Source organism: Drosophila nasuta, chromosome 3 (genome assembly GCF_023558535.2).
Source record: "Drosophila nasuta strain 15112-1781.00 chromosome 3, ASM2355853v1, whole genome shotgun sequence".
Classification (NCBI taxonomy): Eukaryota; Metazoa; Arthropoda; class Insecta; order Diptera; family Drosophilidae; genus Drosophila; species Drosophila nasuta.
Window position 1 is genome coordinate 31,927,282 of NC_083457.1, and position 13,719 is coordinate 31,941,000.

Here is a 13,719-nt window from a genome sequence, read left to right on the forward strand (position 1 = left end):
CTAAGCTGCCAAAATATCCGAAATAGCTGCCTGCCTGGTTGGTTGGCTGGCCACCTATACACAATCTCCCCCTCGTTACTCCGTCTCCCTTCTGCCTGCCTGCCTTCATGCTGTGACCCTTTTGTCTTACTTTCGGTCCGATTTTATGCCTGACAATTTCATTTGCCAACTACGAAATGGCCTGAAATTGAACAGTTTTATTAGTAATTGAATAGCTGGCTTCAACTTGTTGCCGCCGCACCAGAGCACGAGCTTTTGTTTAAGTCCAACATAATAAGTATACGCAATGTGTGCGCAAGTATCTTATGGCGTATTGGAAATCCTTTTCGTTCCTCCCTCCACCCCACAAGACTTTGGCAAGTGCACATAAAATTCTGACCCCGAATTCATCCATACATTTGTGCGTCTTGTAAATTTCCAATTTTCTTTATGCGTCGCGGAGTGTGCGAGGAGTTTCTTTTCCATTTAGTTTCTTTTACTTGGTGTTTTACAGCATTTTCCATTTCGGTTACATTTTGTATTTTTTTTTTTGTACCACACGCTTTTCTGCTGAGTCGTGCGCCTAATTGTCAGTAACAAGCAAACAATTTGCAGCACAAATGGCAATGAAAATGAAAATGGAAATGAGACCGAGACTGAGACTGAGACTTTAACTGAGAATGGAAATTCGCTATGCTAAGACACACACACATACACACATTCTGTTTGCCGTATCCCAGATGGCAGATGAGAAAAGCAAAAGCAAAAGCAAGAGCAAAAGAACAAATGACGGTGCAAAATTCTTAGCTAAGGCTTTTTCACGCTTGATTAATTTCCGTTGCGAGCCGCATTTTTTTTTTTTGAGTTTTTTTTTGTCTCGTCTTGTGCTTTTTCATTTTATTGCCATCCATTTTTAATAGCAAAGTGTTAAGTTTGACAGTTGGCCAAAAAGCACATTATGCACACTTGATTAAATATGTGTGGATCCTCGCCTTGGCAAAAAAGTGCCAACAAAATGCTGACAAGCGATTGGTAATTAATTCAGTTAAGAGTTCAAGTCAAAGTTGTTAGCTAAAGTTGGAAGTTGTGCAAAGCATATGTCCAGATTCTCATAGAGAGATAGAGACGACGTCAGGCAATTATAGTCACAGTTGAGTCTCTAATCCCAAGCTCTTTGCATAACGCGGTCAGTGAGCAAGCACATCATCAGGCGCAGGTGATATGCTATCTCTGCTCTCTGTCTGTGGAGGAAAATGCTAAAGTTCAAGTAGCATTCAGATTGTGTGCCTGATTTGATTGAATGGTGAATGGTGAGTGAGCTGAAAAGCTTCAACAACTCGTTTACTTAACTTAATGTCTAGCTAAGGATCTACCTACACACACACATACATACATTTATGTGTGCTCGTCTTTATGTTAGTGTCTTGACTGCACGCATACAAACTGTTGTTGTTGTTGCTGTTGTTGTTTCACTCGTCTACATAATGGCAACGTACTTTGCTTTCAATTTACTAATGCACCACTGCTGCCAAGCCAAAAGTCAAAGGTTGACTAGCTGCCAGAGCACACTCACAGATGAAGATGTTTTTCAGCCCCCCTTTTCACCATCTAGCCACCTAGCCACCCCACAACCATATTATTTTATACCCTGCAGTCATACACACAAAAAAGAAATTGCTTGTGCAGACTACAAGGAAAACAACTTTGAGCATTCGCATAACATTTTCCATAATATTCAAGTGAATCGCTGATAAAGTAAACAAAATGCAGCAGCTTAATTAAGCAGTTGAATATATTTAGATAAGAAAAGGGTATCTCACAGTCAGCTTTGACACACGTTTTGCGGCATTTTCTATTTTTTGTGTTTTTCTTTTACACAAAGTTATTGTTGCACGCATATCGAGCATGCTCTAGTCAAGCATGGTATATATCACAACAGCAGCAGCAGCATTGTAATCAGAGCAATGCATTGTGCTCCGGCATTTGCAACTCTTCCACAATAGTCATAGAAAAAGCATGAACTATGAAGTTCAGAGCGGAGTTGAATTGCAAATAATTGCGAATTTGTGCAGTATAAATAAAAAATCAATTGGACAGCCACAAAATCGAATAAAGTAAAACAAACTCGTTTCATTTTTTATGTTTTTATATTTATTTGATCTGGCAAAAAATATTTGCGGTTATTCACAGTGCACTGCACTGATATGATGCACCCCGAGTCAATCATAATTAATTCGTTCGCATGTTTTTCTTCATTCATTCAAAAAGCCACAAATGGTGCAATGCGTGCCACTTTGTTGATTTCAATTTCAATTGTTTGGCTCATGTGGCGTATGCGTAATATTTCAGTATAACAATCTGCATCTTTGCTGACCGCATATTTACCTTTAAATTAAAACCCCGACTCGGTCAGCTATTTATTTCACCTCTCAACTCAACGACTTTTGCGCATTCATTAATTATTTACAAATATAAAAAAAAAAACCAACGAAAATTTGATTAAATTCTAGTTAAATTTAGCAGCTGCTAAAAAGCTTCATTCGAAACACCGCGTTCTGACTTCAATTCATTTAAATAATACACACAAACACACACAGAGTGCGACAGGGCAATGAAAATAAATGAGATCTCATCAAAATAAAACGTTGAAAATTAAGAAAAATGCGCGCAGCCAACAGCCGGACAGCGAGGACAGCTCAAAAAATACAGTACAAAACGAAAAAAAAAATAAACATAAAACGCGTAAAAAATAAGAGAGAAGTGAATAAGCGTGCTCTAGTGGAGAGTGCTCGACTCGCTGTTACCCAAGGGTGAAGTGTGTGTCCGTCTATAAATAAATCAGCATATGACTGACAATAAATTCTGTTGAAAAACAAATGACTTTAAAATTTGCATGCAAATCTAGCAGGATCAACAGATGTGGAAATTGCGAATTGAGAATATTCTAGCCCTACAATGCAACACATGTTTCTTCTTATTAAGTTAATGTATTAAATATAAATTCATGGAATTCTTAGAAGGATAGCTCAGTGTCTACTGATAAATTTAGTAATAAAGCAAAAACCTTTAAAAAGTAATTCATATTTGATTAGTATAATTAGATAATATATGTATATATGTTATAACATCTATAGATATTTATAGTATATTACTGCATTCGGCACTTAGCTGATTTTGTTGACAATCTGGCATATTTTGTATTCTATTGTATATTTGGAATATAATATAATATAATATTGATATACCAAATATGGCCTTCGGTATATTTTTGTATTTTTTAGTATATTAATTTTGTTTTGCTTTAATTGGAGCACATATGAATGAAGCTTTCCCTTATTTATCTTATCAAGGCAATGTATAAAATATAAATTCATGAAATTCTTAGAAATGGCATTCAGTCTGCACTGCCCAATGATGAAATTAGAGATAAAACAAAAAACCTTACAAATTAATAAAATATTTATAATATATTTGGTTGATAAGCTGGAATATTTTGTACTCTATGGTATATTTTGAATATAATAGTAAAATGATATATACCAAATGTAGTCATCGGTATATATCATTGATATACCAAATATAGCATTTGGTATATTTGAAATATTTTTCAGTATATTTTAAGAGTAATACCTCACTGTTTTGCTTTTTTCCAAGCACACTTGACTATAGCTATCTCACTTGTTTAATACCTCTCTTTCTAATAGCTTTCTTTCGTCTGGCTGTCACATAATTTGACTGTCGCTCGTCATGTCCACTCAGTGGCAATTGATGCACCCAGGGTATAATAAAAAGAAAATGAATTTAAAGCGAGTCGCAGGTGCGGGCATTAAGTCGCTCAGTCAAACAAATTGGTTTACGTATTTAAATATTTCCGGCAACAGTTGCCGCGGCTTTAACTCCTCAACTGAACCGCACTGAACCAGCTTAGAGCTAAAATCGAAAATTCTTCACTTTTTTTTCCAAGGGAGATATTTCAAAAATTATAACAGCAACAAACCAAGGTTGTGACACAAGGATGCCGCCGCACGTTTTGCACTCAGGGTGTGTGTGTGTGCTCTGTGTGTTTTTTGTATTTGTGCAACGTGGCATGAATGTTAGCCTGCCACGCCCACGTCGACGCCCACGAACTCACACAAGCGCCCATCAGCTGGCTGTCAAGCTGCTGTTGGCCTGCAGTTGAAGTGCAAATGTGCAGTGTAATTAAAAGTGTGTGAGTGTGTGTGCAGGTTGCATGCAACAGCAGCAGCAAAAGCAATTGAAAGCACAAATGACAAAAAAGAAAAACTACAGAGTAGTCAGGTAGAGAGCGAGAGAAAAGTAAAAGAAAATGGGGGAAAAAGAATCCAAAAAAGAAAAGAAAAGCAAAAAAACTAAACGAAAAACTGTGGGCTCGAGGTTTGTGTGCTCGTCAAAATAATGTCCTTGTCATATGTGGATATAACTACTTTAGCTTATAGTCTAACGACACCATTTGAAAGCATTTGAGCCTGCTGGCAATTTCGGCTGCGAAACACTCGAGTTGTCATCCAATTCAAGCTATTCAAATTTCTCCAATGCGAAATACTAGATTTTATACTATAAATATGACTTGGAGTACTCGCTTAATTAATAAAGTCACTGGAACTGTTTTATTATATAATAGTCGATAGTTAATGGTAATGTTGGGTCGACTATCTCGACAAAATATTATATTTCCAATATAATTTAATAAATAACAGATTAAAGCATAAAGTACTCACTTAGCTTATAAAGTCACTGGAACAGTTGGCTAAAATATCGCGGCGAAAAATGAAATTTCGAATGTGTCTTTAAACTATCGAAAATAAAATTGTACATTTATCAGGTGGAGTACCACAAACAAATTTATAGTGCTGCTGTAACATTTGTTCAGTTCACTAGAACTGCTCTATTAAGTACTAGACAATTGCTTTATATAATGTTGAGTAAACTATTACAACTATATACTATATCTAGAATTTCTAAAATCTGTTGAAAATTGAGTTGTATATTTATTTAGTTGAGGTTTTATTTATTTAGTTTATCACAAACAATTTTGTGTATCTTTATCTTTAAATTAAAATTGGTAAATATAATTAATAATTCAAATTTTCTTATTTTTTTTAGTGCAATTTACGAAAATCTTAAAAGAAAAAAATATAAAAAGTAAACTAATTTATTTTTACTCTTTCTTTTTCTAAGATCTTTGATTTTTTTTTTATTTTGACCTGAAGAGCACCAGAAGTATATGACGTAAAATGAAAGTTCATTCATTATAAAATTAAAAGTCAACTAGGAACTAATATTTATAAATTAAATTTGAACAATATTCAGTTTTATTAAGCTTGTCACATTTGTAGAAAACTATCTTAGTAAGTGTATGTAATCTGCGGTTCAGCGATTTCAGTTTGTTGCACTGACTTTCTCATTTTTTTGCTTTTTTTTCGTGCTGTGGTCTGCCTTCTGTTGGCTGGCTTTCTGACCGACTTGCTGACTGGCATGTGGGTAATTTTCAGAAATATGAACTCAGTGCTATCGCTGGCTTTCTGATTGCTGGCGGCTTTTTCTGTTCTATGAGTGTGTATGCGGCCTATTTAAGCGGCCATAAGCCGGACACTGTCCCGGCATTGCTTTGAACTTGGTTATCTGAGAACGGGAAATGGTCGGGCAAGTAAAAATAATAGAATGGGGCCATAATGTTCATAGTGTCCTGACTATGACTGCAGCTGTAGCTGTGGCTGTCTTCAGGCACATTTGCTGGCCTTTTTAATTAACATTTGGCCAAACATAAACCGAAACTGGCATCGAGACACTGAGACAGAGAGAAAGTCAAAAGAGAGAGAGAGAGAGTCATGTCCGAGATGATGTAAATTTGTTTGAGCAGGTGAAGCGTGTGTTTGGGCTCAGAATATGTGATAATTGAGTTTTAGGCTATTCAATAAACTCAACAAGGACGAAACTTTTGCTTTTACTTCGACTAATTGCACTGCATTCAGCAAATTTCATAAAAGTCAGCCAAACAATGCACAACGAACAACAAAGACCAAAAAAATTGCATAAAATTGAAATAACTTTTTAGCAAATTGTTAGACAAATATTTGGTTTAATGAATCAAGAGAGAATGCTCTCCAAAAATTAAAATAAAGATATTCGTTTTATGCAATTTAATACATATATAGTCGCATAGAAATACATTTAACAATATGTGTGCAAATATTTAAATTTATTGCAATTTTTATGGGCATGCTTTAATTTGAATAGAATGAATTCAAAGCCCCATTGTGTGATGAATGTTTTAAAATGAAACGAAATACAAATAGAAATCGCACACGACTTCGACGTAAATGCTGAAAATTGTTGAAAGTGCGAAGGCAAGTATAAATCTTCGGAACCCCCGAAAAACACAATGGCCAATGGATTTCGCACCCGACATTCGACTCTCGACGTTCGCTGTTTGCAGCTAGAGCTGAAGCTGGTGCTGGAGACAAAACAGCAATTGGAGCCCCAAACACCGTAATAGCACTTAACCATGGCTATGCCTTTGGTTTGGAGCTGCCTAATTTATGGGCGCCGCCTGAAAGCGCTGTGCCAGACAGGCTGCCAACCCATTCTACTAACTCTCTCTCTCTCTCTCTCTATGGTCTATCTCTCCAGCAGAGAGACAACTCGTAGATTTGGGCAAATAGCTGGAGATTAGCCACAGACGATTGCACTGAAACAATGCTCAATGCAGGAGCGGAACAACAAGAGGCGAGCAAAAGGCATTCGCTCTATAGGGATATGTGAGAATTTTGAAGCTATTAGGCCATGTTATGCATGCCACGCATTGATGCCATTCAAATCGATTTGTGGCTGTAAAACACTTTGCAATATTTTCCCCCATACAAGCGTCGCACAACTGCAAATTGATATAATTGAATTGGATGAATCGAAAGTGCTTAATGAGACGAGTTGAAAGTGGCGATTAAGCCTTAATATGCACAATAGATTTAATATGCATTTAATAAGTGCAACCAGACAAGCATTCAACCTACTAAATGTGCGCTCCTTATTGTTATTGTTTGCCATCTGAAACTAGGCGAATTGTACTTTTGCATGCATTCAAACAATCGTTGAAAGTCAATTGAGCAAGGCTGCTTTAATGCAGATTTGCATACGAATTTATAAATTAGTAAAGCTCTTAAACTGACAGCATTAGTGACAATATCATTATACGTAACAGCTGAAGGTTGCGATTTTATAATTAGTTTTTTATTATTGTTGGTGATTTTAAATGAAAATATAAAATAAAATGCGTAGCGCATTATATTAATAAATGAAATGACTATCAGTTATCATGTGTGTTAATATTATTATTTGTATAATAAAATTACGCATTTTGCCAATTTTGTAAGAAATAAGCCTTGTAATAATATGTATTAATAATATTATTTGTTTCTTTTGTCATTTTTATTTTGTAAATACGTCCTAGTTATAATGTTGAACCAGTTGAACCAGAGCGACAAAGGATTTCAGTCTATCATTTACAAATGAAGCAAATGTTGTATTTCTTACATGTTTTTTATAAATTAATCTAAACTGGTCTGTTCTCTTTTTTCCTTCTTTTTCAACATATATCCTCATAAATATATCCACTCGCGTTTTCAAGTAAAGTCAACTAAAGTAACATATAAATGTGAATAGAAATACAAAGTAAATTTTAAATAATTATTTTCGACTGCTTTTTCATTAAATATATATAATAAGTTGATTTTAATCTGTTTTATTTAATGTGCGAAATGAAGCAACTTCCTCGCTCTCAACTCTTCAACATTTCTGTGGTAAAGAATAAGCCTAGATTGAGGCACACTTTTCAAGGTAGTATAATTTGTGGCACAAATACAAAGTGGAAATAGAAATGGCATAACTTTTGCATTAGTTTAAATGGGAAAGCGGCGGCGGTGCTGATGACTTTCATTTTATTGTTATGGTTATTACTTTTATTTGGCCAACTCGCCTGACATTTATTGCAAAAAGTAAATGTTTGATGATAGTCACGTAGTTGCTACTAAACAACGACAGTCAACAGCAAAAAAATATACCAGCAGAGTAGGAAAGAAAAAAAAACACGAAATAGCATTGTGGAGAGTTCAAAGTTGGCGGCACATGACATGCAAAAACAAAATCCCAAAACACTGAAACGTGCCTTTTTGACATTTAGCCATGTGTGTCAGTCTCTCCGTCCTTCTGTCTGTCTGCCTGTGTGTGTGTGGCACGTGTGTGTATCTGTGTGTAAGTGTGTGTGTTAACAAATTGAATTTTGCTGCCAAAAATTTTGTTGTATTGATTTAAAGGAAAGCGACACGATGAAGCGAAGTCGAGCATTAGGGTCAATTACCGCTGCAAAGTGAATTGCGAGTGAAACAAAATCAAAAGCAGGCAACAAACTGTTAACTGAACTGTTGATGCCACACATACTGTTGATGCCAACTAGCACACACACACACACAGAGGCACACTCTTTAAGTGCTATTGTATTACTTTCATTATCTGCGCAAATATTTGCCAAAAATGGCAGTTGGCAGTTTTTGGCTCAGTTGCCAGCTCAACAGTTTTGGGCAAGTTTTTAAGCCGCTTAGAGCGGGCCCCAAAGTGAAAGTTATTGTGTGTTAACAACAACACATCCCAACACATTGGCAACTGGTGCACATTTCATAAATGTGGCAAGACAAACTATTTTTTGGTGAGCGTTGTTTTTGTTTTTGTTGCGTGCGCTTTTGATGAAGTTTCCTGCCTGTTTAAAACGCGCTGTTTGTCACCCTCAAGGCGAGTGCTTCTCTCTGTCTCTCTTTCGCTCTGTCTCTCGCTCTCTGTCGCTCTTCTGGCTATGATCTTAACTTTCGCATATGCCTGCAAACCCTGAAACTATGCACACGAGGGCCACAAAGTTCTGCCTCCCCAGAGGAAGTTGCCTCCGCTGCCTCCGCTCTGCCTCGCTCTGGCTGCAGTAAATATTTGCCTTTGTGCCAAGGCATCGTTGGCGCAGAAAACATCTCAGACCACATCCCCTTCTCCCTTTCTTTCATTTACTCTTCCTCTTGATGAAAGACACACGTTTAGCTATTTCAGCCACCTGAAGCGTCGTCGTCTCAGCTCTCAATGTTGTTGTTGTTGTTGTTGCTGTTGTTGTTGCTGTGCGAGCAAAAGCCAAACAAGAAAGTCAATTTATGCAGCGACCAAAAAGTTTTTCGCCCGTCGGACAGCACATGCGGCGAATGCGGCGTATGAGTTATATAAATTGCAAACAATTTTCAATTTGCGTGCTTGCAACGCAACGTATTGGAAAATGCAAACAAAACCACATTTTATGCTCGAGAAAGCTAATTAACATCATTTTTATGGCACATCAACTTTGCCGACAATAAACGCATTTATTTCCTTTGCCGGAAAATAAACAAAGGAAATGTTTTGACGCCGCGTTCCACACGAACCAAAAGTATATTACTTTATACACCGAAGAAGACAACAAGGAACTGCAAAACGACAAAACGACAAAAAAGAAAGCGACACACGCCAAGTTCGGTGTAAATTTACGACACACTCATCAAAAGCTGTTGGGATCAAGGACGTGCACGGGGGGAGGTTGGACACACAGACAGCCAGACAAAGAGAGGTAGAGAGAGAGAGTGGGAAAGAGACAGACAGAAAGTCTGCTGGTACTTAAGAACTTGGTGTATTTATTTAGCACGTGTTTTCAGGACCTTCAAGGCAGTCGTTGGGGTCGGGGATTATTGTTGCTTGCTTTTAATTAACAAATGCCTTGAATTTCATTTTTGTAATCATTGCGCTGCTTAATTAGACATAAAAGTCTAGGCACTAAATTAGTGAACAGGTTTTCTTCAAAATTCTAAAATCTGCCAGCGATTCCAATCAACGAATTATGTTTATCAACATTTATAGTAGATGTCGTGTTCTTTCTCTTGTTCTGTACATTTTTGTTCTCTCGGTGAGACCGGCAAATGCGGAGCTGCTCTCAGCTGCTGTTAACGAAGAGTCTGTTAACTAACAGTTCTATGTTAAGCGAACTGCTTTGCAATTTATATGCAACACAACCGCAAGGGATAAAAACAATTTAATTATTATTACTCGTACTTAATTAAAATGTCAAAATCAATGAAATTCAAACATTTAATTACATTTTTCGGCTTAGCAGACTGCAGCAATAACAATTAAAGCCCGCTAAGTCATTGATATTTATACCACACACTCTCGCCGACTGTGTATTTGTTTTGTATGCATTCATATATGCATGATTTTATCCTGTTGACAAAGCTGTTTAGCCTTAAATTAAATGCATTTGCATAATCAATTAAAATGCACTCGTAAAATCACGGCAACAGCAACACCAACAGCTGACAATTTGTTCCCGCTAATTGCATTATGTGCGGGGAAACAACAGTTAAATTGCAATAAAATATTTAAACAATTCAAACATCACAATTGATTTGCGGAATTGAATTAAAAAATCATTTGGCTAGTTCGAACAAGTCACTCGATTGTCATTGAACTGTGTGTGTGTGTGTTTTTTGGCTGCACTCAAACACTCATCGACTGTTTGCTCTGTCGAGTGCAGCTTTGTCCACTTTAAAAGTGCTTCTTCACGCGCAGACTTTACTAATTGTTATTAAATATTTGAACTACGCGTCCTGCTTCACACGAATCTTTAACATCGTTTTATCTTATCACTTGCTACGAATAATATTGCTGCAAGATTCATTGCAAACAAAGTGTTTACTCAACACGAACGGAATTTCAATAAAGGTTTCCTGTCTTTAATTACAAATTGACTTTTGACTTACGAGTCATTTGAAAGTGAGTTAAGAGCACATTGAGTATTAAATAATAAGCTACTTAAAAAGCTGTTAGTATAGGCAATTATTATAGTCTACGATTCCAGAATATAGAAACTTTGGCAATACACGAAAAGTTAGACTAATTGGAATGCAATATAATATTTTATTCAATGGCAATATACAAAGTGTTGTGTCAAAATAATCCAATTTAAACAAAATAATAAAATTTAGATAGGGCAAATAATGAAAGCTTAATTGAAACTAATGACAAAATTAACAATAATATTTGATTTATTTAAGTCCGTAACTTTAAATTAGTACTTAACTATAAAGTTTAAAGTTTCTTTAATATGTATTTATTGTTTTACTAATTATGGAAATTAAGTACAAAAACATTAGATATAAAGTGATCCATTAAATAAAATATTCAAATGATTATACGAATTTAATAAAATTGTTTTTCAAACATTTTCTTAAAGAAACTCAAAATAATTTCTTGATCACTAGAATACATTTACATAAACTTTTCTAGTTAATCTAAGACCAGCAGTTTATATAAATAAATAAATTAAATAAATCTTTGAAAGTTGTAATAATCATAGAAGTATCTTTTGTCATATAAATAAAGAGACTGCACACACACAGTTCAATTGTTGTTTTGTGGTAGGTTAAGTGTTACATCAAAAGGGAGAGAAAGAAAGAAAAAGAATAAGAAAAAAGTAGAGATAGACAGGCAAAAACGTAGAGATAAGGGCAACAAAGTGGCATCGACACATGCCACAGCACAGTGCAATTCACAAGAATAACAGATGATTGATCAAAAAGTTTCCTACACTATCAATAACTTATTAGATAACACACTGACTGTCGTTGCACTTTCAGCCTGCCAGCCGACTAGATGAGTAGCTGACTAGCTGACTGCTTAGCTGGCTGGCTTTTGGAGTGTGCACTTGATGGCTAATCGGACACAAGAGCCAAGTGCTCGATATAAAAAGGCCGTGTGCTGACTGTGTCCAGGGTACAGTGAACGTGCGAACGTTCCACAAAGCAAACAGACGAGGCAAGTGAAAGAGCTGAAAAAGGAAGCCAGGATGAAAGTGTCAGTATTAGTGGTAGCTTTGCTATCGTTGGTCGTATTGGCCACAGCCAGAAAGCAAATGGCCACGCGCTACGACAACTTTAAAGTGTACAAAGCATTTATAAGAGACGTCGAACAGCTGGAGGAGTTTAAAAAGATTCACCACCACATACACGTAATAAACTTTTCGCGCACGACTCTTGAATTCGTTTTGTTTGATGTTTCCATTTTTCTCAATTTTTGTTAGATTCATATGCTGCACGATATTGGCGGTGTCAATCGCAGCTATGAAGTCGTTGTGGGCCCAGCCCATCAGAAAGCCTTTGAGACAACTCTGTACTATTTGGATATTGAATTCGAGATAACCATTGAGGATTTGCAAGCGTAAGTTTTAGAGCTCTGCTGAAAACTTTAACAAACTAACGGCAAAACTTTTCTTTGTTTAGTTTGCTGGATGAGTCAGCCTACGATCCAGATGCGGCCATGGACTGGGTAACGTATCATCCGTTGGATAAAATCTATGACTGGGTGGATGAACAGTGCGCTGCTCATGATTATCTCGACTGCAAGGTCATAGGTCACTCCTACGAGGGGAGGCCCATCAAGAGCGTGCGTCTGTCGAAGCGTGAGGGCAACAAAGCCATTTTAATTGAGGGCAACATTCATGCCATGGAATGGATATCATCGGCCACTGTTACCTACATCCTTAATCAGTTAATCAACTCGAACGATGCGGAGTTGCAGCGTCTGACCGAGGAATACGATTGGATTGTGGTGCCCATGGTGAATCCAGATGGATTTGTCTACACACACGAAGTGGAGCGCTTGTGGCGCAAGAATCGCCGGCCCAATGGTTATTCAAACTCTTCTGGTCTGTGCTATGGCATCGATATGAATCGCAACTTTGATTTCCATTGGAGCGGCGCTGGCTGGGGCATCGAAGATCCTTGTGACCATTGGTTCAATGGCGAGCAGCCAAACACAGAGATTGAGATACTGCAGCTGCAGGATTTCGTTAGCTCCTTCGATGAGGGCTACATCCGTGCGTACATGGCCTTCCACGCCTATGGTCAGTATATCCTGTTGCCCTATGGACACTCGAACACAGAGTTTCCGCCCAACTATGATCAAATGATGCGCATTGCCGCCGCCTTTGCCGAGGGTGCTCTCGATTCGTATGGCTCGGAGTTTACCTATGGTGCCAGCGGGTTATTGAACTGTAAGTACTTCGCACTCACTCACTGTGTGTGCTTTAAGTATTTTAAATCAAAAATGTTATTGACCTCCCCTGCATTCATTGCAGACCCCGTCTCCGGTGCGGCCAAAGACTGGGCTTATGGAGTTAAAAATATACCATTCACCTGCACTGTGGAGCTGCGTGATAAGGGCACATTTGGCTTCTTCCTGCCATCCAATCAAATTACGGAAGTCGGCGTCGAGGTCACCGAGGGCCTCAAATCTCTCGTTGTCAAAGCAGCCGAAGAGGGCATTTTTGATTGAGATTGAGACTGGCATTGGTGGCCATGGAAACAACATTTAGCATTAACATTTGAGATTACGAAACACAAATTACTCTAAAAAACAACACACATAAATATTAAAACAAATAAATAAGAGCATACTTGACAACCGCGCGTATGTGTAATATTTACTTTGCGGAAAGCAGTAGAAAGTAGAAAGCAGTTCATGTTTGTCACAAGCAGTTTGCTGCTCCTCAGTGTACAAGCAGTTCACAGGGTAACTGCTTGTTGGTGCGTGTCCTGGCTAAATTAGTTTAACAGCTACCGGTTAACAGCAACCGTTAAGCAATGTTGTTATTAAAGTAATGTAAAT

General features: G+C 37.3%; 1 protein-coding gene across 1 annotated transcript; it reads left to right on the forward strand.

The window, feature by feature from the left end:
* Positions 1-11,817: 11,817 nt before the first annotated feature.
* Positions 11,818-13,515, forward strand: LOC132792821 (zinc carboxypeptidase). The gene is made up of 4 exons (XM_060802316.1): positions 11,818-12,061; positions 12,134-12,270; positions 12,333-13,105; positions 13,190-13,515. Exons 1-4 carry the CDS (start codon positions 11,900-11,902, stop codon positions 13,384-13,386), a joined length of 1,269 nt encoding a protein of 422 aa, XP_060658299.1. The 5' UTR covers positions 11,818-11,899; the 3' UTR covers positions 13,387-13,515.
* The last annotated feature ends 204 nt before the right edge of the window (positions 13,516-13,719 follow it).